Consider the following 27,774-nt stretch of genomic DNA (forward strand, 5'->3'; position numbering starts at 1 on the left):
AGGGCGAGCTGGGGGAGGGCCGGGAAGGGGAAGACGGCGAGAGAGGTCTCTCAGCCGAAGGGCGGGAGAAACGAAGCGGGGCAAGAAAGCTCGGGGAGCTGCCGCGGAGGAAAGAAGGGCGCAGCCGGGGCCCCGCCAAGAAGCCATTCAGCCTGCCTGCGTGCCTGCCCCGAAGGAGACTGGCAGGTGGGACGGGGGGCGCCGAGAAGAAACCTTTCCGGAGGACAAGATGGAAAAAAGAAGGGAGCGGGAGATGTCTTGGATTTTATGTATGTATGTATGTATTTTTATTTTATTTATCACATTTGTACAGCCGCCCATCTCACATAGAGACTCTAGGCGGTTTTAGACTGACTGCAGGATTGCTGATCTTGTTTCTCCTCGCCTTCTGTTGGTGAAGGGGCAGGAGGAGGCAGTAATGGAAGAGGGAGCTGTGACAGGAGAATGAAGGTGGAAAGAGAGGGAGAATTTGAACGGATAGAAGAAAAAACAAAAGGAGCACAGTAGGAAGACGCTGATTAGAGACGTGGTGGTATGCATTTAATTTCTGCTCTATAACCGAGGCAGCTCAAAGCGGTATTCTGCACTAATGAAGAACTTGATATGGCTCACATTCTAAATAAACATGGTGTCCCATATTAACTTTCCTGGACATGGATCACTGCTAATGTAGGTCGGGGAAGGATGCCTGGTGCCTCAGGATGTTTTGGCCTGCAGTTCCCATAAATCCTAACTAGCGTCCGCAGTGATTCTGGAAGTTGTCACCCAAAATATCTGGAGGGCAGCAGGTTGATATCCCAGTTCTAGATTTATAAATGACAACAAGGCAAGAGAGTTTAGTACAGGAGTAGCGTGGAAATGAAGGAGGTGGAAAGTCAACAAGGTTCTTGCTGAAAGCAGTGCTTCTCACCAAAAGAAATGATAGTGATAAGAGCTGTTGAAAGTAAAGTCTGATTGTTACAGAATTAAATAAATTGCATCATGAAATGGTTCCATTACTTCCAGAAAGTGGAAAGAAGTAATCAAAGAGAATATATTGTGTTCAGTTCAATGACATTTATCATTAGGTTCTTTGTTTTTATAAAAAGCAAATCCTACTATGTGACTGTATCAGTACATTGTAATAATAGTTTGCTTAAACATAGTATGAGATTAAGTTCGTAAGCCACATAATGACATAAATATGCTTACATGCACAATATGTACAGCAATACCAAACAAATCATACATAGTAGAAGAGCCATGTTGGTCTGTGGTAGTCCAAAATTGGAAGGACTCTGATTTTCAGACAAACACATTCTATTAAAAGGCATAAGCTTTTGTGGGCTTAGTGTGATGTGTGAAAATAGTTGGTATCTGTAGAGTTCTTACCAAACAAGATAGTTAAAGTATTTTAATAAATAACGATATGTACTTAACACTGACATTGAGTGTTATGATTATATGGTTTAGATAGACATAGATGAAACAAAAATACAATATAAATAGCAGGTATTGAAGGTAATTTTCAAGTAATTCACATTCGTATTTCGAAAATCTCATGTGTTTTCTATTATGATACCATCCTCAAGTCTATAACTACACTTGTGGAAGAAATATAGGATTTCTCAGTGCTAGGCTACATGAAGTTCAGAAAATGATTTGATTAAAGATTTAATTTATATTCAATATTTATTGTAATATTTTATAACAGTTGACATCACAACATAGCTACCATGAGGGAGAGCCCATTACTGTTTAATCTATATGGTTTTTCAATAGCTTGGCAGCAGGTTTGTTCCTATGGTTTAGAATTATTACTTGTCATAATTCAGAGTATGGGCCTAGGGAACCACTGATATAACTCAATATCAAGACTTACTTATTTTTTTGTCAGGGCTACACATGTAATTCTCTCTTTCATTTCCATCTGGCCTAGTTGTGCATCTCATTATTGGAAGTTTGATGCAAAATGAAAAATAATTATTCAGTTTTTCAATATTTATTTAAAATTTCATCTACATTTCTCCTTCTTTAAAACACCCAGGAGAGAAATTGTTAGGAGCAAAATACTTTCACCTCACCCCAAAATTTGGAATTTTTGAAACAATATGTTTCCAAATAAAATTCAGGCAAGCCTTATTCTTAAAATTCTTCTCTTGGAAAACATTCTTGCTCCATCTTGTGGTCATTTATTTTCTGACTGGAAACATCTCATAAGGAGTTCTAGCCTAATTATTATCTCATATTATGAGCTGAAATCATTCATGTTTATAGAAGGGAAAAGAACACACAGAATAATCAGCTATATGGATGGGGAATACTTCCTATCCTATAGAGGTAGGGAATACCTGCTTTGCTAAAGGGATGTAACTGTATTATTAATGGATGAACTTGATGTCTCAGATAGGCATGTTTATTTCTCTGTATTGCTATGCTATTAAAATTCTAGAGTTATCTCAAGCAGTGTTCCCAAAGCTAATCTTATAAAGATACCCTTAACATACATACAAATAAATAGTAAAGAAATACTAATGGGAGCACATCAGTATTCTTAACTACAGTATGTTCTGTGAAAATTAATAAGAGTGGTCCTACTACTTATTGTGTCCATAGATACCTACATACCTAGCCGGATAATGAAATATTTGCAAGAAAAGAACCAAGCTCAGAGAACCCCAAGGACTCCACAGTTCAACCCTGAGCTACACATATTCACCTCTATTGTGTCCATAGATAGCCAGTTGACTGCCCTGTCTCAGGTGACCAGGTCCCTTCTGGGTTAGAAAGAGCTTGGAGAACCCTTGTTGGGTTGCTGTGATAAATATTCTAAGCATCTGTTGGATATATTTCCTCAGACCTGCTCTGAGATGTCTCTGGCTGGGCAAATCCTATTGAAGTGACTGATGTGTGATCTTTCCTGTTATCTGGGAAGTTTCAGGTGGTTAGTCCTAAGCAACTGGACAGGGTCTTTGGCACTCTGAGCTCTACTACCTATATTCTGGATCCATGTATTTCCTGGTTGGTCAAGACCTCTAGGGAGGTGGTGTGTGTTTAGGTCCAAGCAGTGGTAAATGCCTCTTTGCGGGAAGGAGTGATTCCACCTGCTTAAGGAGATGGGGGTCCATCGCCTCCTCAAGAGGCAATCCTTGGATCCAACAATGTTGGATAACTTTAGTCCAGTGTTGAGATGGTTATGGGCACTCAGCTTCAAAGGGCCCTGGGGGAAGTGGACCCTTTTCAATTGGGGTTCAGGTTGGATTATAGTATTGAGATGGCACTGGTTGCGCTTGTGGCTCAGGTTGGGGTGGTGCATCCATTCTTGACCTCATGGATCTCTCAGTGGCTTTCAGTACCATCAATCGTGGTATATTTCTGGACTGGCTTAAGGGATTAGAAGTGACGGAGTGTTTTGCAGTGGTTCTCCTGCTTCTTTCAGGGCCAGTTCCATTTGATGCTGGGAGGGGGTCTAGCCCTATGCCTGTTCTAGTGGGGTTCCTCAGAGTTTGGCTGTCTTTCCACTCCTATTTAATATTTACATGAAACTGCTGGGTGAGGTTATCCATTGGCACCATTGTTATGGAGCGTGCTGATGATACTCAGTTATACATCTCCACCCCAATTGGACAAGTGGTGCTGTTGAGGTGCTTACCCAGTGCCTGGTACGCAATTTGGGAGTCTTCCTAGACTCATGGTTCCTGTTTGAAAAGCTAGGGGCAGCTGTGACCAGGGGGGGCGGGGCGTGGTCTTTGGCACAAATCAGTTTTGTGTGCCAGATCCTCCCATTCCTGGACTGGGAGGCCCTGCTCACATTTGCTTATGCCTTAGTCACTTCTCGATTGAATCACTGCAATGTGATCTATATGGGACTGTCCTTAAAAAAATACTTGGAAGCTTCATCTGGTCCAGAACCCAGTGGTGTGTGCAGTTTTGGGTGCGCTGAGGTTTCCCTGGGTTACACTGCCATTGCACAAGCTGCACTGGCTCCAATTATGCTTCCAGTTACAATTCAACGTACTGGTTATTGTCTTTAAGCCTTACATGGCACAGGGCCAAGTTACTTGCAGGACTGCCTATCTCTGACGTTTCTGCCTATCCCACCAGTTCCAACAGGGCAAGTACTTTCCAGGTCCCCACTATTAAACAGTGTCATCTTGTGAGTCAAAGGAGTCAAGCCTTCTCTGTCTCAATGCCTGGCCTATGGAACAATCTCCTCCCGAGATCTAAATGGCCCCTTCCAGAAGGCTGTGAAGACTTTGCTTTTCCCTCCGATACTGGACCAGGATGTTAGATGTGTCCAATATGGGTGTGGTTTGTGTGATTAAGTTTGTTATACGGCCTTGGTAATTGTACTGTGATTCTTTTAATTCTGGTTTTTTTGGAAGGAGATGTTGATTTACAGAGGTTATATTGTTCTCATTGTTTGTTATTAGCCACCCAGAGTTCATATGTAAGAAGGGCATCCATGTAAATTTTCTAAATAAATAAATAAATAAAATTGTCATAACCTATTAAAAGGTATGCCATGCAAAAGAAACAGCATGGTATCTTTCAGCTTTTTATTTATAAAATTGAATTATTGACATATTTATTACAAAGCTATATGGAGTTCTTCCTTTGTGAGACAAATTGTAGTTTATGGTTTAGTCATTATGACTAAGAAAGCTTTAAAAAAGGAAATGGATAATATATTATCCCACCATTATTAAAACTTAAACCTGTTCTCCCCTACCTTCCTCCAGGTCTCTTTTAGTAGTTACTATTTTAGTAGTTACTAACTTTTTTTTAAAGGAAGCTTTTATTGATTTCCTCTATTCCATTTTGTTTAAACTGTATGATCTATATTTGTTGAATAGCATACCTGCTTAGTACCTAGAGAAGGAATAGACATCTTGGGCGCATTTTGGAACTTTAGGAACTTTATTGGTGCTCTCCCAGAATAGCTGGATGGGGGACAAGGACAGTTATGAAACAGCAATTTAACTGAAGCCAAACTGCTGAAGTTTGCTGCTTCCCACCTGAAGTTGCTGTGGTCTTCCCTCTTCTTATAGGTGGACACATTTCCAAATCAAGCATTGAATTACAGGGATCCACTCTTTTTATTTTCCAGGTGAACCTAGGGGAAATTTAGAAGCTGGTGCTTTGCAATATGCCATTTTCCTATTTGTTAATTTTAAAAAAATTAAATGTATCTTTAAAGTGTCAGGTTGGGCAAGGAATCTGGTGGATGTTACTCTTGGTCTATGCAATCAGTCTGGGTAAGAAAGCATTCTTACTGTCATAGTATAAGGATCGGGTGCTTCTTTCTAGGAGGACAAATGAGTAGGAACAGTAGTAACTTAAATGAATTGCTAGAAAACTGGCAAAACTGAAAGGTAGACTGTGAACCTGCCCTCTGAATATTTCTTTTCCTATAACCCCATCTGCCGAGCACCTTAGACTGTGGTACAGACTTTGCAGTTCCTTGAGGCTGCCTCCCAAGTGGATCAACATCAGAAAGGAATTAGACAAGGTTGAAGGCCATCCCAATATCATACAGGCAATCTCTTGCCTAGACCTGTTATGAAAGAAAGCTGTTCCTTGCTTGGCGGCTGAGACTTTTAGATGAGAAAATTAGATTGTTTTGAGATTAAGGGCACTATGGAAATGTGATAGGATCCACAGGAATATATATGATTATGTATTCTGGTATGCAGACTCTGGTGACATCTATTTTGTTGCTACAATAGGTAAATAGATGAGCAAACAGGTAGTTGAGAGGGCTGAAGATAGGGGTGATGTAGTCTGCATGATACGACAGTGCAGGAGATATGACAATGAAAGGTAGATAAACCAGGGGATGGAAAAGAGGTTAGGGAGTGTCAAGCTATCCCCAAGGTTCTCTGCTCTCCCAGATGGAGTTTGTTGCCATGTCAGCATCCTCATCATGTCTTAATGTGTTTGTGCTAAATACCAAACCAACAAATAAAAAACATCGTCCATCCATGGTTTGATTCTGGGTATAGTGGCAAGCCCTTAAGTTGCAGAAAAGAATAGAAAACAGGTTTCTTTAACCTGGCTGAAAGATTTTGAACTATTTGTATCCCTGGATTCTGCTTCTGCTAATATTGTGTTAATATGTAAACAGATTTAGGAAGGTGAATGTGTAGACAGATCTGCCTATGTTAGTAACTATAAAGTACTATATGTCCCTTTTTCACTGATCTACTTTAGAAATTTGGAGTGCTTTAAGAGAGAGGCCTTGCAGCATTATCAGGCATTATGCAGTTGTTGTGTCATTTTTATTTAAATTATATTTCTTGTAAGAAAAAATGGAATCAATGTTGGGAGATTATATTGAAGTTGTAAATATGACCTCCCTACCCCCATGTCTCATCAATGATTTGGGTCTCCCTTCTCTGCCCCCCCATCCAGTGAGTGAGGCAGACAGTTGCAAAATAAAAGCCTCCTTTGACAGCATCTTAATTTTTCTTCTTCAATTTGATAAATGTCATTTTCCCAATAGATGGCGCTCTTAAACAATTTAATATAACACTAAATAAAATCTATTCATGTCATATATTAATACTACTTCAGCAATTTTGTGATTAAGATCCAAATTTTATTACAATAAATTTAATGTAAACAATCTAGTATAATAAATCAAAGCACCCCACAAAACATGGCACTCAAGACATCCTACTATTTCTTTGAAACCTTTTGATTTTATACCTCCCAGAGTTGCTGGGAGTTGGGTAGCATGTAAATGTAATATATTATTGTTATACAGTACTGTGCAAAAGTTTTAGGCAGGTGTGAAAAATGCTGTAAAGTAAGAATGCTTTCAAAAATATATATTGTAATTGTTTACATTTATCAATTTACAAAATGCAAAGTGAGCAAACAGAAGAAAAACCCAAATCAAAATTTGGTGTGACCACCCTTTGCCTTCAAACCAGCATCAATTCTTCTAGGTACACTTGCACATAGTTTCTGAAGGAACTTGGCAGGTAGGTTGTTCCAAACATCTTGGAGAACTAACCAGAGATCTCCTGTGGATGTAGGCTGCCTCAAATCCTTCTGTCTCTTCATGTAATCCCAGACAGACTCGATGTTGAGATCAGGGCTCTGTGGGGGCCAAATCATCACTTCCAGGACTCCTTGTTCTTCTTTATGTTGAAGATAGTTCTTAATGACATTGGCTGTATGTTTGTGGTCATTGTCTTGCTGCAGAATAAATTTGGGGCCAATCACATGCCTCCCTGATGGTATGGTATGATGGATAAGTATCTGCCTGTATTTCTCAGCATTGAGGACACCATTGAGCCTGACATTGGCAGAAATGCAGCCCCAAACTTGCAAGGAACCTCCACCATGCTTCACTGTTGCCTGCAGACACTCATTATTGTACTGCTCTCCAGCCCTTCAGCAAACAAACTGCCTCCTGCTACAGCCAAATATTTCATATTTTGACTTATCAGTCCAGAGCACCTGCTGCCATTTTTCTGCACCCCAGTTCCTATGTTTTTGTGCATAGTTGAGTCGCTTAGCCTTGTTTCCATGTCGGAGGTATGGCTTTTTGGCTGCAATTCTTCCATGAAAACCACTTCTGGCCAGACTTCTCCAGACAGTAGATGGATGCAGTTGGGTCCCACTGGTTTCCACTAGTTCTGTGCTGATGGCACTGCTGGACATCTTCCAATGTCAAAGGGAAATAAGCATAATGTGTCTTCCATCTGCTGCATTAAGCTTCCTTGGCCAACCACTGCATCTATGGTCCTCAAAGTTGTCTGTTTCTTTGTGTGTCTTCAAAAGAGCTTGAACAGCACATCATTGTTCCGCTGCCAAAGAAGTTCCCTATTAACAACCTCAGCGACTACAGACCAGTGGCACTCACGCCTATCATCATGAAGTGCTTTGAAAAATTGATGTGCAGGCACATCATTTCCTGCCTTCTGCATACATTTGATAAACATCAGTTTGCATATAGAACTAATAGATCCACAGAGGACGCTATAGCCCTCACTCTCCACACTGCTCTGACTCATCTGGAACAGCGGGGGACCTATGTGAGGATGCTTTTTGTAGACTTTAGTTCTGCATTCAATACAATCCTTCCACATAGACTGGTGTCTAAACTTATGGATCTTGAGCTTCCATATTCAATCTGTTCTTGGATTTTGGACTTTCTGTCTGGCCCCTCCCAGAGGGTTAGATTAGGCAATTATATCTCCTCCGCTCTTACTCTCAACACTGGTTCACCACAGGGCTGCGTGCTGAGCCCCTTACTTTATACTCTTTATACATATGACTGTACCCCCACTCACTTCAGCAATATTATCATTAAATTTGCAGATGATACAACAATGGTGGGGCTTATCTCCGAAGGAGATGAGTCTGCCTACTGGGATGAGGTGGACTGGCTGCTTTCATGGTGCGGAGACAATAATTTGGCTCTTAATATCAATAAGACCAAGGAGCTTATAGTGGACTAAAGAAGGAATAGATTAGATGTCCAGCCCCTGGTTATCAATGGAGACCGAGTGGAGCGGGTGGCCAGTTTTAGGTTTCTGGGTGTTACCATAAAGGAGGACCTGACCTGGGGTGCTCATATTGCAGCCTTGGTTAAGAGGGCCCAGCAGAGATTATACTACCTGAGACTTCTCAGGAAACAACAACTGAATGAAAAATTGCTGGTGACCTTCTACTGCTGTACTATAGAGAGCATTTTAACCTACTGCACCTGTGTATGGTTTGCTAACTGCACAGTGGCAGATAGGAAAGTGCTCCAGAGGGTTACCACCACTGCCCAGAGGATCATTGGTTGCCCTCTCCCCTCTTTGGAAGAACTTTATAGTTCCCGCTGCCTTAAGAAAGCTCAAAACATTCTTAAGGATCCATCCCACCCGGGACATTCTTTTTTTTGAACTATTACCATCTGGCAGACGGTACAGGATAATGAAAACAAGGACAAATAGGCTTTTATCTTAGAGCTGTAACTATACTGAACTCTACCATATAGTGCAGTATTAATGCAGCATCAGGGGCTGTGCAATGGTGAATGGAATGTGAAGGTTGTGTTTTACATGTTCTATAGTTTTTATATTTTTAAAGCTGCACTGGGGTGGCATTTAATTTCATTGTACAAGAAGTACAATGACAATAAAGATTACTTTGACTTTGAAACCCCAGTCTGCTTTGAAATGTTTGCCTGGGAGAGACCTCTGATGCAGTCTAACTACCTTGTGTCTTGTTGCTGTACTCAGTCTTGCCAGGGTGTATGACCTGTGACATGGAACTGCTTCCACAACCTCACCTTAGGAGCAGAGTTTGGCTGTTCCTCACCCAGTTTTAAGCCTCCTACACAGCTGTTTCTGTTTCAGTTAATGACTGTGTTTCAACCTACATATGAAATTGATGATCATTAGCACCTGCTTGGTATAATTGGTTAATCATACACCTGACTCTAATCCTACAAGATCCCTGACTTTGTGCAAGTGTACAAAGTGCAAGTGTAAGAATTGATGCTGGTTTGAAGCCAAAGGGTAGTCACCCCAAATATTGATTTGATTTGGGTTTTTCTTCTGTTTGCTCACTTTGCATTTTGTAAATTGATAAACAATTACAATATATATTTTTGAAAGCAATCTTACAGTACAGCATTTTTTCACACCTGCCTAAAACTTTTGCACAGTACTGTATATTGAACAAGAACTATCCATTAAAATATAAGTAAGAGACAGAAGACACTACAGTACTGTGGACATATTAAAGCAGCATGGATGCTTTGTTCTTGTCTATATTTGGAAAAGATCTACAGACCAAACTTGTGCAATCTTCAGTTTCTAATAAGGGCAAACAAAGTGACTGAAAAGAGACATGGAAAAGTAAAAAGTTTTGAGAATTATCTTTATCACTCAGTTCTCTTGCTTAAGAGGTAGAGAATAGCACCAAGGTGATACATGATAGAGGCAATACAGTAATATCAAGCTAGACATAATTTATTGAGAAAGAATTGAATCTGCTATTTGAGAGATGGTACTTGAGTCTCCTCAAGGAACATACTAATTCCTTTTCAATAGTAATGGATCTGACCTAGTTATCATAGCCTCCTGTCCTGTGGAGCCAATTTGGGGAGTCTTCATCATGGGTGACATTGAATTGTTACATACAGCACTGTTTGATATATATATATAGCTGTGGTATGGCTTGATCCTTACAATGGTTAATATTGTTCTTTAAGACTACAGTCTAACATACAGTTCTGTAAAAAAGTATTTGTCTCCTTTTGGATTTTCTTACACACACACACACACACACACACACTTGTCATTGAATGTTAGCAAAGCTTCATATAAGCCTTTTTTGGGGGGGGGGGGTGCCTTCAAGTCAGTTTTTGACTCCTGACAACTGCCTGGACAAGTCCCTGCAGTTTTCTTGGCAAGATTGGAAGTGGTTTGCCATTGCCTCCTTCCTAGGACTGAGAGAATGACTGGCTCAGGGTCACATAAGCTTTACTGAAATATAAAAGGAACTTGAGCAAACATAAAACAACAACATTTGATATTTGTTTTATTTATTTCATAGAGAAAGCCATCCAACATGTGCCAGTTTGAAAAAGTTATCACCCCCCAGTTCAATTAATTTAACTAAACGCACAATGAATTACTCATAATTAGTTATGAGTGTTTCATTAAACAATCAGGGCTGATTTGGATCTGATTTATATAAATCTCACAAACTTTGTTTTTCTTTATTATAGTGAAGTACTCATCACACAGATTCTAGTAGCACATCATGCCTTGCTCAAGAGAAATTTCTGAGAATCTCTGTTAAAAGCCACTGATGCCATCAGTCTGGAAGAGATTACAAAACCATTTAAAAGGTCCCACAGTTAGATTCATAGTCTTATGGGGCAGTACTGAATCCTCTCAAAATTACTCCAAGGGTATAGCACAAAATCTTCACAAAGCATGCATAGAGAGCAAGGCAGAAGCCAGCGCTGGGAACTAAAAACAATTTGGCAAAAGCAAAGATAGCTGCACGTTACTATTTTCAAGATGAAATTTGATCCTGGGGAAAAAGCTATTTTTTAATTTTTTTTATTGCTTTTAAAATAATAACAGACAAAGAAAAACAAAACAAAACACAAAGATAATCATGATAGAAATACATACATTGTTAAAGGAAAAAAAATACATAGCAAGTGCTTTTAAAAAAGTAAAAAAACCAATGGAAAAAAGAAAAAAGAAACAAAGTATAATATATTGTTATAACAGTATACAGTTTCAGTTCTCTATATGCTTATCTAATGCAAATATTGTAGACTGAATAAAAACAAAGACCAATTTGTAATTTTATCATTAGATGCTAAAAAACCCTTGGAGAAAATATATAGACAGTACATGTTTGCTGTACTAAACAGGTTTGAATTTCCTTTGAAATTCATAAAATGGATCATGATATGAGTTGCTCACATCTAAAGTAACGGTTAATGGCACGTTTTCTGCTACTTTCTCACTACTTAGAGGATCTAGAAAAGGATGTCCACTTTCACCCTTGCTTTTTAATATCTGTGTGGAACCTTTGGCTTGTGCTATAAAACAACAGGGAGATCTACGGAGATCTAACCAAATGTCTGCTGCTTGCCTAGTTTTTAATAAACCCTGCTTGATCATTCTTAATAATGAACGAAATCACTTGCTATAGTCTATTTGCTAGCACTGCTAAGATCTTTGTATCAACATTAATCAAGAGATTGGACGATAATTAGCACATTGAGTATGATCGTTTCTGATTTTGGTATAACTATAATATAGGCCTGATTAAATGGCTCTAACAATATTCCCTTATCAAATAACTCATCATACAGTTGACAAAGTTTTGGCACCAAAAGATCTATAAATGCGTTATATCACTAAAGGAAATCCATCCAATCCTGGTGGTTTACCACCTGCAATTTTTAAAATTATTTGTTTAATCTCTACCTCAGATAGTAGAGCAAATAAAAGTTGTTTTTGTGTATCTAAGTGTGGTAGGTTAATATTATTTAGAAATACTTTTTATCTTTAAATTAACCATAAAACAAAGAGAGGAGTACAGAAAACAAATGAAAGCATAGAACTTTTTAAAATAAGGCTTTTGCTGCACGTCTCCAGGCAAACTCAACTTCTCCCTCGACAGATTCCGTGGAATGAAACACAATCAGGCTTATCCATCAGCAGATTTCAAGGATAAAATAAAGGCCTCTGCATTCAAAGGATTATCAAATTTATGAATCTGATCTTGATGATTAATGCAGAATGTAGCTGGAAAACACATGAAATATTGAAGTTCTATTGATCTGGCAAGACTTCATGCTTTTATGAACAGCCTTCTCTTTTGAGAGACTTCCTGAATAAAATCAGGATAAATTGATATCTTATTTTGGCTAGAACCCCACTTCAACTGGGACTTTACTGATTCCTGGCAAAATATATGTAAAATCCCATCTCTTGTGGTAACACAGAGGAATTGCACAATAATGATATTGGAATTAGTTCCAGTCTTCCTTCTCATTAAAGGAATTTTAATCACATGATCAATCTCAACTGGAAAATCCGTTCCCAAAGGAAGGAGCTTTCTGAAAAAATCCTCCATAAATTCAGCCAGATTTGATTGACTCGGAGGGTTTTCAATGCCAATCACCCATAGAGTCACAACTGCGCAGGAAAAATCTAAGTAATTTGTTTAACCAAAATATGACTGGCTTGAGTAATTGTCTGGTGGGCAGCCATCAATCCTCATAGAGAGCCATTTTTTCTTGCATCTGTTTTAAATTAAAATTAAATTTAAGCTCTGCCAGATCGTGTGGGATTGACTTCAAGACTTTTACCTGAGCCAGGATCTCTTTTAACAAATTGGTAGAAGAATCTTCTTCCTCCATCTTGCCTGGCTCGGCAGATAGTGGTGCAGTTGAAATTAAGCCAACTGTTGAATGTTTAGGTCTAGTTGCCATCCCAATAGCTCATTAAAAACAAAATAATATGTAATGAAAAGTTTTATTTACCTGATAATGAAAGTCCTTATCCACATAGTCCAATGAGTCAGAAGTTTGAAAACACTTTAATCAGGAGAGAGGTGAGAGACATGTAATCCGAGTGCCATCCCAGACAGGAAGTTGGGGGAAAGGCTATTTTTAAACTTTGCAAAGATTTTTGTGGCTGGCAATATTTTCAAAGTCCAACAGTGCTGTGATTCAGTATTGTTTCGTTTGTTGTGGGCCTGTTTCTACTTCTCAGAAGACTAGTCAGCTAAATATATGTATACCTAAATATTATTACAAAACGTGGAAATATTTCTGGTATTCTATCTTTCAAAGGAATCTGGCCATGGAAGGTTGCTCTGGAACTTTCTATCATGCGGGTAGCTTGAAGCTATATCTAAACCCAGAGGATCTTTTGTAAGGAATTAGCCTGCTATTTTTCCAGAAAATCTCCACATATGGTGGTGTTGCTATGAAAACAGTGAATCCTCCCCAAATCTAAGAGCTTATCTTCTAAGACATGGGCATACAAACTGTAGTACGTTATCAAGGGATATGTTATGCCTGCTCAACAAATCTAAGTATGGTGTACAGATAGGCCTACATTACTGTCACTTTGCTGTTTCACTATTGCAACTTCATTTAGAAAAATAGAGTACTGTATTTTAAAATGTTCCAAGTAACAGCACACACTACATGTTTCTGTGTTTGGGCTGAATTGAGAGACAATTATCATACAGCAACAATTTGTGCATGCATTGTGTGCCATAGTCTGCTGTAACTACACTCATACGTGCCAGATTTTGGCGAGTTGTTCATTTCCCATTTTAGTTACCTGCACATTTCTGTGTTAAAGTAGTAACTGTGATTAACACTTAGCATTTCATAGGCTACCCCCTGCTCACATAATCCCCACTCCACACCCCCAGGCATGCTGTTATTGGAATGTTAGGGTTTTTCAAATCTTAAGGTTCCTAATAATAGTTGTGTAAGTATAGCTTTGCAGATCTTGATATTAAATTAAAGCCCCACGTGGCACAGGACTGAATTATTTGCAGTACTGCCTAACTCAGGTTCTATCATCCCATCCCACATGCTTTTCCAGGTTGGGCATGCTCCATGTCCCTTCTCTACACCAATGTCATCTGGTTGTACCTAGGGAGCACACCTTATCTGTGGCAGCGCCAGTCCTCTTGAATGATCTCCCTCAACCCTCCCTCCCTCCAAGATTCAGTTGGCCTGACATTGATAGCCTTTCATAAAGCATTAAAAGCCTGGTTTTCACTCCAGGCATTTGGGCCAGGATGTTAGATTTAGCAACCACATGGCATGATAGGGTTGATGGCTGGATTGTATGTCTGTTTTTATTTTTATTTTTGTTCATTATTTTTAATGTCTTCTTAGCTGCCTGGAATCACTCTGGCAAATGAATGGCCATATAAATTTGTAAAAAAAATGCATGAAGATTTTTTAAAAATACCCCTGTAATCAGCAACATAGGAACAGGGCTTCTTTGTATACTCGTGTCTCCCTCTTGGAGCAAGCTAGCATCATGCCCCATTGCTTAAAATTTACTTATTTGAAATTTGTCACAATTGGTGTAATTCTAATTGAGTTTCTAAATGATATAAAACGTTTACAAAATAAAATCACTAAAAAATGTTTCTGAGTTTCTCCTAATCAATCACTGTTAATTTTAATCTGTATTTTAGCTTTATTTTATTTTATTTGTTTGTTTATTTATTTATAAAATATGTTAGCCACTGTAATAGTATGTTCAAAGTCTGAAAGAGATTCCCATTCTGGACACTTGGATATTTCTGTCTTATCACTTAAAAGAACAGCTTCTTTGCCAGCACACACAGGCAGTACAATTCCTGCCTTGGTATGCTAGGTGATAAAGTGGGTTCTGACAATGAACACAAACCAGTTATTGAGATTTTTGCTATCTAGTCCCTTTTTCCAATCAATGAATCTGGTTAAAAAGCCTCCACAAGAATCCTGTTTTGGGGTGTAATCAGCTATCAAGAGTTTGAGAGCCACCTTGTGTGCTCAACCAGAGTAGAAAAGCAGAATATAAATCAAATAATAGGAGATAAAACTGATGGCTCCAAAGCTCATTGTAGCTCATTACTGTTGTAATGAGAACATTGTGATGGCCAGTGACTTCTTTATGTAGTTATTGTATTCTAAGTGCCTCTGGTATCTGTCTTGGGAAAATTGTCACTGTTCAGTCATGGGCTAGTTAGTCTTGTTGATCTTCAGAGTTTTCTTCCCATTCAGAAGTCTCTAAAAGTTAAATCTCTTAGGCTTAAATCCCATATGAACACTTAAATGTAAGCAAGTACTATTACATGTTGTGGGAATTACTTTATTGTGTATTGGGCTTCAGGTCCCCAAGTTTCCCTTATTTCTAGTATACATCTTGCATAATGTACATTAAGACTAAAATACTATAGAGGACTGGTCTGCTATTTCACACACATTACCCACTGGGATATTATTTTGAACTGCTGATAGCGTATGGTATGATAAGACAGTTATGGTTTTCTAGTATATCTTTGTCAAAGGAGCATTACAATAATTGATGAAAGGAATATTGTGGAATATTTAATACAGCTTTCAATTATGCGTAAATCGCTTTTAAAAGGTGCTATAAATGCACATTTTGCACAAAGTGAACCTATGAGTATTAGAATTGGGATGTTTTTAATCATCTTTATTTTTAATTCTGAAATATAAGATTTTGTAATCCCTGTAGAATCCATACAGCTTGTATTTCAGGTGCGCGTGTGTATGTGTGTTTTAAATAGCTAACATGGCTCCTTTGGGTGGAAAAAGCCTATTCAATTTATAAAATCCTCACACTCTAAGGTGATGATCCTCTGAACCCTGGAACATCATCCCAAGGACCATAGCATATGTTATGAGTTATTCTAAGGTAAGAGGAATATTACAGTTCCTGCTTTCTCCCCAAGGCTTCCTGTTTTTGAAGTTGAGAATCTCTGATCATGGAAAGTACATGTGAACAGGGCAGAGCAATGAAGGTTGAAGATCCTACCACAATGAGAAGGATTTTTTTTCCCCTAAAGAAGGAACCTCATTAGAGACAGAACATAGCTTGTTCAGCCAGTAGGGCATAGGAATTGTCAGAGTGCATCATTATATGTTCTGCTTAGTATATACCATGAATTAATTTCTGGTGGACTCCATTCTCAGTCTAATTTCATCCCTTCTCTTCCTGCTACTTGTTTACATTCTGTGCATGTATCACTGTTAACTGAACTTACTAAAGATATGTGAATACAATTCCATACTCTAAGCAAAATATTTAGAAAAGAGATTATTAACCTATTTGTTGATGTGGTAATGATGAAGAGTTTAGTTGGTGCAATTAATGGATCAAAGACAATTCAAGGAAAGCAATTATATTTGCAGTAATATTGATTGAACTACATTCACTTTCAAGCAGGATGTTCTTTGAGAATTTATAGTTCCAGGAAGAGTGTATGCAATGTGCTTTTGCTCCACCAGTACTCTGCCAATGCACTCTGCTTAGCTATTCACTTGTGGCTTGTAAGATGCCCTTTGTATTTAGTAATAAGCTAAAATACTTTATCCCTCTGGAGAAAATCATGCCAGGAAAGTAAAGCCTGCTATGGTCTTTTTGTTGACATTTATCCTTGAAGCCCTTTCACAATTCTCTGTCTCCAGAGGGTTTAAAAATGTCGTAAGAGAATCATCACGTGCTACATAAATAACAAATGTATAAGCTGGAGTTCCCTAAGTCTCTGGAAAATAAAAGCTGGGACCCCATCAGCATTCACTCCAGTATGCTTTGTCCTTCTCTCTAGCAGTAATTCTGCAGAGTGTTATTCTGGAGAGATTAACAGTCAGACTACTAAAAGAAAACTCAACACACAGGTAAGAAAGACTCTGCATTTTGAAGTTGTTTTCCAAGGTCAAAAAAAGCTTCATTAAGAAATTAATTTGAACTCTTTCTCTTATAGCAGAGGGTGTTTGTTCATTACAAAATGTTAAATTGTAATATGTTAAATAATCAGATCATCTGAGCAGAAAATTATAATAATTTGAAGGTAAGATTCATTCCTCATTCCACACCTTGCTTATATTGCTAATCTAGAAAATAGTAGTATCTTCCATCCTAATTTTCTGTTTATTTTAATTGTAACATCAATTTGTTAAACATTAAATGCAATCACACTTTACATATAGTGCTTGTATGTAACTACACAATACTTTTTTGTAGTTACACATTCAGTATACAAGAAAATTAAAGCTAATGTGAGAGCAGCTTGACAGTTAACTATGCAGAGAATTAAAGCTTACAATCCTAAGCATAATTCTTAGAGAATAAGCTCTGGGGGGAAAAATGGCACTTCTAAGAAAGTAGATTCAGGATTGGAATATGATTTAAATAACTTATTTTTAAATTATTTATTGTCAGGTTAATTAATACATATATTACATAAATACAAAACAAAAATAGGTAAGAGTTAAAGCTATAGTTTTTCTAACACAGACAAGTAATGTGATAGGCAATCTAGTTTCTGGTCCAAGAGAATTTTTTTCAGAATTGTGTAATTAACAATAAGAATCTTATGCACCAATTGGTCTGATTAAATTCTGTGTCTTTAAACAGTGATTAATAAATGAATTATATTGAATAATTTTTAATGCTTTCAGCTTTGTAGAAAAGAAAATATGAACAATTTTCTGGAACCCAAATTGTGGCCTACAGTCAGAAATATCCTTGCATTTCCCAGAAAAACCAAAACCTTTGGACATAAAAAAATATTTAGGCCCATTGGCTAGGGAATATGGTATCCTGGAATCTGTACTGTAGCAGTCAGTCCTTCTATTACCATTTATTTCTTCTTATGAATGCTGCATAAAGAATTTTGTACCCAGTAGCACATCCTTTATTGTGGGGGTGGGGCAGGGGGGACTGCATAGTAATTAATCTCCGGGAATATGATTGATAGATCCTACCATAGATCAGTAAGCTGGGTAACAATTTCACTGACATAGTTGTACAAACATCAACATAGAAGACAATCCATTCAGATTGTTTATAAATTATTGCTAAATGTAAACCCTTTATTCTTTTATTTAGTTTTGGAAATTTTAGAAGTTCAGAAATACTGTAATTAGTGATAAAATAAATCCCCATTGAACTTTTGTGTTTTAAGCCTTTTTCTCAAACTTTAACGTGCTACCTAAATTCAAGATTGTGCAAAATGTTTTGTGGAAACTAAAATGAATCTATAATATATAAACATAGTCTGCCTATTCTATTATTTTCTGTTGCAAGCCACAAGCATAGCAGCTTTGAGGAAAACTGAGTAGCTGCTGAGAATACATGTGCCATGATATTCCCTGCTCCAAATCAGTTCACAGATCAAAAACTAGACAACTCATGGAGTGTACAATAAAGCTGCATGTATTGTAGGGAAAATCTGACACATGCCCAAATTGAGCAGGCTTGAGCCATAGATATAAGCAGACTTGATGCCACCTCTATCTCTGCTGTTAATTCCTATTGACCACCTTTTTAGATCCTATGCTAAGACACACAATGATGCACATGAGTAATAGAAATAAAATGGCAAGCTCCTAGAAATGCAGTTGGGATGATGCCACCTAAGAAATCCATGTAATGATCACTTGTCAAGTTTAACCGCTAACTTTATAGCAGATTTACTAATTTCCCTCACCTGATTTGTCCTTCAGTTCCTTTTCACACCAGAAACCCCATTGAGAAACAGCATAGTTAGAAATGATACTTAGAGCATATGCATGTTTATTATATCCCCCCTGTTCTCACAATGTTTAGAAGGTGATTGCATAAAATCCCATTCAGATCAGTCTTATATGGATATTCACATGGATTAAACAGCACAAACCCTTGCAGTTACAGTAATCTGTAATTTTGGTAATCAAATGATACAACCCACTTTTTCTAACATAGTATTGCATTTATGAGTATTTTGCTTGTCTTGTTCTTTGGTTCCCATTAACCAGAGCTAGCCTATACTTAGTAGACCATGTACCAGCTAAACAAGCATCAGTAATAACATTGATGCAGTGTTTTTGGCTTTCTCTTTTTTTCATTATCTCTGATTTTGCTTCTGATGGTTATTCACAAGATTCAGATTTTGGTATGCATATCCACATTTATACAAAATTCCATGAAGGAACTTGAGCTGGGTCTGTATCATTTTCAAACTGCAGCCCAAAATCTAATAGCTTTGGCCCAAAATAGACTGATTGTGAATAATTCAACTCAGTTGACTGCTCAAGAAACATCGAGTCTGTAATGATTGCCCAAAATAGACAATATGAATAAATCAAAACTCAAAGTCTGGTTTGGCTGTTACTTTTTTGTAGATTGAATAGTTCAACAGACATCTGCTCAAACCCCACATAGACCATCCTACATGGAAAATATAGATATATGTATGAAAATGTATGCTAATATGTCTAAGACCAGTTATTAATTTAATTGCTCAGAAGATGAAACAAGATGTAAGTCTATATTGTAAGGTCCCAAGATTCAAGTTTAGGAAAGGCATAGGCTTACTAGATGAAAGTGTTAGAGACATAGGACTTCTTTGGGCTGTAGTGAAATAAGGGGTGCTGCAAATTATTTGTAGCAATGTCATGCTTAAAAGAAAATAAGACAACGGGCTAAAATAAGGATAATAATATATATTTTTAAAAGCCCTGTTTAAGAATGTGTCTAGTTCCATGCATTATGAGGAAGAAAGTTTAAATGTTTGGATCATTCTGGTGATGAGGCAGAATTAACTTGTAGAGAGTTAGTTAACTGTTCAGTCTTAAACCTCCTTTCCTATAAGTATGCCAGGAGGTAAAATGTCGACTTGGGAGAAGAACCTATAATTTGCATAAACTCTGTGCTTCATTATGAAACTGAAGGCATACAGCATGCCAGAACAATATATGATGATTCTGCCATTGATAACAATTAAGTCTCATTAGAATAATTATGTTTCTCTGGTTTCCATGTATATGTGAAGGTCTGACTTGCTTGTGACTGAAGGAAACTCAACACGTGTGCTTGAAAATATCTGATTTATAAATTATGAAGAGCCACATAGGATGTCCAGTATCCCATACTAAGTTTTTTTCCCCCATCTGCCTCAGATCTTTCTATGTTTTTTGAAAAATCTAAAGCATTAGAGTTGGCAGTTCATTTGGAAGATCCATATGTGCAATTATCAATTTCCTCACCATCTCAAGTTCAAAGTTAGTTGGTTGGGTTTACTTTGGATAATTATTTGTAGTGTCCTTTGGAACTAGGAGTATGTCTACTCCCTTGCTTAAAATGTGTATGCACTTTGTTTATTTTGCCAGTGACCTCCACTAATCAGTTGGATTGTAAAGAAATAAATGGAAATATCATAAATAAAGCTTAATGAGAGAAGGCTGGCATTTATACAATTTAATAATGATGTTATAATAGTAAGTGGTGTTTTTCCAAGGTAGTAAGTGGTGGTAACCTAGTTCACACATGTTCAGAGCATTTATTATATTTATATCCTGTTCTTACGTGGAGGGGTTCAGTGGTCATCAGTTACAGCTTCTGCAGAACAAGACCTTTTATTTCTGTTATACATGCAATGGTTTATTAGTCCTTCAAACAGCCCTAAACTTCTCTAAAATGATGAGGTAAGGTTGGAAATATAGCAACTGATAAATGAGCTGTATATTTGTAAATTATAATAAAGCTCTCATATATAGCTCATTTTGACTTAGGGAAATTCTTTGTAGCTTTCTTCATATACTTTATTTGGATGTGTCTTGCTGTGTGGTTGATTTCTAGCATATTAACTGAGCTTGCACCAAGCAGTTTATAATATCAGTATGAGACCAACCCAAAATGAAGGTATTTTGTGTGCATGTATAAAGAAATTGAGGGCATTCACAAAAGAATGATGAAGTTTGGATAGTAATAGTGAGGGAGACCTGAACTTTGAACTGGCTGTTTTTCCTGCAGGAGTAGTTGGTTTTAAGAAAGATAGTTTCTTGCTAAAGCATTATTTCTGCAGCTTAATTAATTAATTTACCTTTTCAAAATGGGCATCCTCTTTAATGAAGATCATCAAGAGTTTATTGGAAGTTATCTTTGATCACATTTGTCTCTTCTTACCTTTTACAAATGAAAATGTCTCTGATACTTTTCAGCTTAGCTAACAGTATTAAGAATCTGATTCTCTTTGGGGTCCAAGCACATTGCTACCCAGATAGACCCATATCTGTAAGAATTCGGTCCTAAATTGCTTTAGAGTTATCTGAGTCAGCTTTTGGGTGATCTTGGCATAACCAGTCCTTCACAGTTCACATTAGTGGATTAACTTTGTCTCTGTTTTCACTCAACCCTATAAGCAAATTTCAGGCTGTTAAAGCTATGAAATTGTTTCTTAACATTACTGTTGCAGGGCAACCATTGGAATATTTGATAGGCTTTGATTTTGTGAGCTGGACAGGAATAAAGAACTTGATGGACATTTTGTTTCACAGTGGAGATGATAGCAATGATAAAAAGGTAGCAATCATGCCAGTTTCTTGACATATGTCTATAAAGAAATTGCAAGTAATATTTATCTTCTCTGCAGGTATCTTCATCTGCTGGCTAATTGTGTGTGAGGCAACTGAATGAAGTAGCTATCCCAAAAGGAGGAGGAAAAACATTTACAGAAGAGGCAGAAATACTTGGAGGATGTCTATGATCAATGCCTTGCCATTTTTCAAAACCCTTTATCTCAGACCTCCACAGAACTCCCTTGGGCGCCAGCGCCGACACACTCTTCCTGCAAGTGAATTCAGGTGCCTCACACCTGAAGATGCCATTGGGGTGTTTGAAATTGAGAGAGAAGGTAAAATTCATTTCCTGTGTTTAATCTTAAGAAAGACATCTTCATGGTATGGAAGAACCATACCTTTTTTACTTTTTTTTTTTTTTTTATGGAGTACAGAATAGGATGGATACATGTTGATGTATGAGTGAGTGTATGGTATGAAGTAAAGAAAGAAAGCAGCAGTATCATATTGTATATCGTAAACTGCAGTCAGTATAATTAAAAAGCAGAATTTCATCTTTCTTGCACCTTTTCTCCAAATATTTCAAGCATGACACGTTATGAACATTTTATAGATATCTCCCATGGTCCCAAATGCTGAGAAGTCTAGTTAGTAGGGAAGACAAAATAATATACAGTATGCCTAAATTAAAAAATAGAACTAGTTTGGTGTAGTGGTTAAAGGTACCAGGCTAGAAACTGTGAGATTAGTCCTGCCTTAGGCATGAAGCCAGTTGGGTGGCTTTGGGCCAGTCACTCACTCTTAGCCATAGCAAGGAGGCAATGGCAAACCAGTTCTGAAATCTTACCAAGAAAACTGCAGGGACTTGCCCAGTCAGTCGCCAGGAGTCAAAACAGATTTGAAGGTACCCCCTCCCCCCAAAAATCAGGTAAAGAAAGAATAATAAATAGGGAACTAATGGGGAACTAGAAAAACAATACCACTCTAAAGATTAATCTGAAGCATTAGAAAAGCCAAGGTTTGTAAAGCTTTAACGCAGGTAACATGTACTGTATGTTCAGATTTTCATCAGAATTTCAGACATAAGATCTGATATTGACAGTTAAATTGGCAGTGCACCAATACAAATTGTGTCATGCCTTATGTATAAGGTTTATTTGACATAATTAAATATCATTCTATGCAAAAAGATTAAAATCAAATTGTTTATTGTCTAAATAGTAAGCAGCAACTGAAGAGAACAAAATCTCTTTTTAAATATTTTTATTGAAGATATATATATATATATATACTAATACAAAACTAAAAAACCTACAAACAAAAAGAAAAGAAAGAGAAGAGAAAGAAAGATGACTTTCCCCTCCCTCCAAACAAATATATGTATTAACAGTAATTTAACACCTTCTCTAATAATACTAAAAAAAACCCTCTTCATCCCCTTTCTCATCCCTAAACAATAACCAAATTATAAAAAATATTAGAACAGTATCTCTTTCAACTAGAAGTTGCAGTTGGGTTGGGGACAGGATGGAAGAATTCTGCTGGCTAACTACAAAGAGAGCATTCATTTTCCCATTTCTAATCTCTGCAGATGGCAACAGCTCTGCCATTCATCCATGTATGTTCCATATTTTACCAACAACCCCCCCACCTGCTTGTATTTCCTATATACACACAGAGAGAGATGTATGATGAAACTGATTTTTCCAGAGTCTGAGATTTTCAGCTAAACTTGAATATTACTGTGTGTTTTAGACTATGCTCCAGCATAAATGTGGTGCACATTTGCATCTGAAATGTAATAATTTCAGTAATTGTAATTAGGCTAAATATTAACTACTGTAATTTGTTCCCCCAAATGTATTATTTTATGATTTGAATGCTTATCTGCTAGCTTTGCCTGGTAACTGAATCCTGACATAGCTGATAAAAGAAAACCCATTGCAATGAAAAGCATGAGTTAAATTCCCTCATAGAAAACCAGTAATAAGAAGAAACCAGACTGGAATCCTGAAAACCTCAGTTTACAAGACTCAAGAATTTGTCAGGTTCATCCTCTCACCTAGTTTAATTTTGTTCTTGGGTAGAGCCAATATCTTCCTAGCTTCCTGGAAGTTGAGTCTTACTGTAATCAGCAGGACAAGATTAATGCCTCTCTCTCTTGTTCTCTCAAGCCTTTACTTCAGTGTCGGGAGACTGCCCCCTCCATCTGGATGAGATTCACCATTTTCTTAACCTGTGTCCTGAGTTGTCACTTGGCTGGTTTGAAGAAGGCCAACTAGTTGCTTTCATTATTGGCTCCCTCTGGGACCAGGAAAGACTCAGCCAGGTAAGCCAAATATGTCTTTGTTATTTTATATTAGGATGAATGAGAACTGAACCCAGTTAAAAAAAAAAAAATCTTCAGTACCTGTCACTACTAATGGGGGAGGAATGGTAGGTAGGTAGATAGATGCATACACACATATGTACACAGCCATCTATGCACCAAACACTTAGAAATTATGCTTCTATTTATATAAAATTCCATTTTTGTAAAGTTCCAGGCACTATTTTGTTGTTAAATAAGCAAAATCACCTCATTTAATCTGAAGAACAGTACTTCACACTTTTGCGCTTATAAGCAAACTGTAGAACTGCTCATTCCTTGCATACCTCCCCTTCCCAAATATATATTAATGCACATATGAAGCTAATAAGGTGGCTTGTTTTCATAAAGTTGCAACACAGTAATCACATTGGGTTAGATCACATTTACTTAGAAATTAGCAGTCAAAAGAGTTTTGCAGAATTTGGACATAATTTCAAATTATCCAGAATGGCCTATGGAAGAATAATTAGATTTTTTGAAATGCAATAGAGTTATATTTCATCAGGGCCAGCTTCTGGCCAACTTTTTCTGGGTTCAAAAAGGTAAGCAGGATTAGTACTTGGGTGGAATCAGGGACTCCCAGAGCTATAGACTAGAATGAGAAGTTGGAAGAAGACAGTGGCAAACTACTGGCCTATTGCTGTCAAGGAAATCACAAGATGTCAAGGTCATCTGCAATGAAGCTTTAATTTGCTCAGTAAGTTTATAGAAATTGAACAAGATAGAATGAGAATGCAGAATTCCTATTCTGACATTATTGGATTCCTTAAAGTCATGGCTCATGTCTGCAGAAGAAAAATACATTGTGTGCATAAATAAAGGTACAATTCTTACTTGAGAGACTTATGGTCCAAGAATCTGGTAAGGAAACTGTTTTGAGATGGATATAGGATGTATTATGTCAAATATCTTGTTTATTAATATTATAAAGATACTGGAAGGATTGCATAGTGTTCTAAATACTGGCATTCCATCTCTTTTCTTCTGAGTCTCATTACTTAAGATGCATACAGGTGACTCTTGAGACTTATGCTGTCTACAAACTGACTCTTTGGCTAGGTTTATATGTCACATGAAGTCATAATGGGGTTTGTTTGCTTTTAACGTTTTGTATGAAACTAGCCTTCATGGTTTGTTAATCATGGATTAATGGCTTAGCACAAACTAGACTGTTCCATATTTAACAAATCATGATTAAAACACACTACAGCTTAGAGTGATGGTAAGCTTAGCTGTTAGGCAAACGTATGCTTGCATAGAGTGGTCAACAGGAGGAGATTCAAAAACCAATTTCTAAAAAGCGGTTTCTTCTCTCTTCTCCCATGACAGGATGCGCTGACCCTACACAAGCCCCATGGCACTACAGTCCACATACATGTTCTGGCAGTACACTGCACTTTCCGCCAGCAAGGCAAAGGGTCCATCTTGATGTGGCGCTACCTACAGTACCTATGCTCCCTGCCCTATGTGCGTCGAGCCACACTGATGTGCGAGGATTTTCTCATTTCCTTTTATTCTAAGTGTGGCTTTAAAGTGCTAGGTCCCTGCGAGATCACTGTTGGTTCACTAAATTTCATTGAGATGAACTATGCTATTCAGGCTCATGCCTTCATGCGCAGAAATAGTGGCTGCTGAAATGACATCTCCCCTTCCTATTCATTTCCAGCAATCTGGCTAGAAAACAAAATATTTCCTGAGATTCTTAGCCCTTCAGATGGGGCTGAAGTCTAGTGAATCAAGGAAGTCCTGAAAGGTAAGGCCCTGGTTGTACATGAATATAAGAGCCTTCTAATTCAGCAGTATCAAGCAAGTGAACCTACACAGACTGAAAAGGAGGAACTGATAGATCCCACCCTTTGGAACTTTCACCATAATTACTCTATGACGATTAAGAGATCTACAACTGATCATGCACTGTAGGCTGCTATCATTACTGCAATCATTGCATTATAACAAAAATGTTAAGATTACCAGCAAGGCTGCCTTTAAAAATTATCGCTAAGCCTCAGACATTTCTCTTACTTGTGTGAAGCACTGTTGGTCTGGTTCTCACATAAGGGTAATGGAGTTTGGTGTTTTGTGCCTTAGCTTGATGTGAGAACTAGGCCATTGTGCACTGCATTCAGCAAACCATGGGAAAAAGGTCTTAGGTTAGCACTGTGTGAATATAATGACTGTAAATGCAATAAGGAATAATGCCCTAATCCATCTATTTTTCTCAAAATTTAAACTATGAAAGCAGCAAAACATGGTAGCTGCTTGTAGTTCTAGCTACTAAGATTTAGTACTAATAGTCATGAGTACTGGAGAGATTCATTATAAATTATGCATTTTGCAATTCATGTTTCATTCATAAATAACAGCTCTATTTACAAGAGGGGTTCAATTGCAGTGTGATCTCATTGGTTACCTTCACTTTTATAGTATTCAATCAACTAAGTGTATTTACACAAATATTACTGTAAGTTACTGTTTTTTGTTCATTGGAGAGCAATTCTATGCTTTGTTATGCTGATTGGTTTTATGTAATTAAAGGTATGTGATTTCATATATTTTATAAATATATGCTGCCTCAGTGATAAAGCCATGAGACTTCCTTCTTAGCAGAATTCCTGCCAATACTTCATCATTTAATTGTCCCTTATTGCATATGCTTTGATGTGCACTGAGTTCTACCTGTGAACATCCCTATGACACTGGATAGAAGAGAAAATAGTTATACAGTATGTGTGTGTGTATATACCTCATTGTTCAGACCATTAGTTGTGAGTAAAAGGACACGCTTGTGTGTATAACTTTTTCATTTAAAGCCAGGTCATCTACTTGCCCGCCATTCTGTTGACTTTAGAAAACCAGTAGTAATTTTCTGTCTCTAAAAATGAGGTTGATAATGAACCTGAGGTCCAGAGATCAGGCAGTGGAGTAAAGCAAGGGCCAGTGTGTTATGCCATCTATTCAGCCGTAATACTTTTAATTTGCATGATATAAGTCATAGTACATGACGGCCTCCACAATGATAGAAAGCTGGAAAAGTATTGGAAAAGTATTCTTTTAGAAATGTAGCAAAAACTAGTCAATCAGAGGTTTGCAAAACATTTTGAGTTCAAAAGGGAGGGTTCCAAACTTGAAGTAGCCATATTTTGAATTCAAAACAAGTCAGATTGCTTTGTACCATTGTTCGAATTTTTAATTTTCAGTTTTCACTATAATCAGATGTAGGTATGGGTATTTTCTGGTGCAAGCTGATCTACTGGTTACAACTGCAGTAGAAATAAAAGCTGAACCAAGGAGGAAGCTATACATTCTGCCTTCCTTATGAACAGAGCAGATGCCTATTTTTCTTTTAATAGTGTGGGACTAGGAAGAGGCTCCTTATTAACGCAGTATAAACATATCTACTCAAACAAGCACTGCTAAATTCAATGAGATTCGCTCCAAGGAAAACGTGTAGCAGTTCAAATTTATAACACATCGTCTATAATTAATGACTAATTATAAAGTAGTTGCATGTTTGAATACATTACTTGGTCAGTCTTGTGCATAGGAAAATAAGGTTCTTGCCATTGAACAAGGAAGCATTCCCCAAATGCTATTGTGTGTGCCATTTACCACTTGCCAGGTCAGCAAATAAATGTCTTTTTTTCCTAATGTGTTCTTGCTTTTTTTCCCCCTCCTTATATCATGATGTAATCAAATCAGACCATGACATTTATTGGGAAGTTATTTTATACAGTACAGGCAGGTTGAGATTGTGGAGGTGATGGTAACAATTAACTTCCATTACTCAGTCACTCCACAGGTACATGGTACCGATAATTAACAAAGTTCCAAGAGC

The 27,774-nt window shown here is 37.4% G+C and overlaps 1 protein-coding gene across 7 annotated transcripts; it reads left to right on the plus strand.

The window, feature by feature from the left end:
- AANAT (aralkylamine N-acetyltransferase) lies at positions 1–27,581 on the plus strand. 7 transcript variants are annotated; one of them, XM_025168958.2, is made up of 5 exons: positions 1–277; positions 16,840–16,906; positions 21,643–21,903; positions 23,743–23,897; positions 25,269–27,581. In XM_025168958.2, the coding sequence occupies exons 3-5, from the start codon at positions 21,747–21,749 to the stop codon at positions 25,572–25,574; spliced, it is 618 nt and encodes a 205-aa protein (XP_025024726.1). In that variant the 5' UTR covers positions 1–277; positions 16,840–16,906; positions 21,643–21,746; the 3' UTR covers positions 25,575–27,581. The 7 variants fall into 7 exon arrangements, with proteins under 7 accessions (XP_025024726.1, XP_087989533.1, XP_025024727.1 ...); XM_088133407.1 differs by having other exon boundaries at positions 1–273; positions 16,837–16,906; XM_025168959.2 differs by having other exon boundaries at positions 1–269; positions 16,837–16,906.
- Positions 27,582–27,774: the final 193 nt, after the last annotated feature.

This window comes from Python bivittatus, unplaced genomic scaffold (genome assembly GCF_059951505.1).
Source record: "Python bivittatus isolate LINGU-HERP-01145 unplaced genomic scaffold, Pbiv_v1 ctg000080_np1212, whole genome shotgun sequence".
NCBI classification, from domain to species: domain Eukaryota; kingdom Metazoa; phylum Chordata; class Lepidosauria; order Squamata; family Pythonidae; genus Python; species Python bivittatus.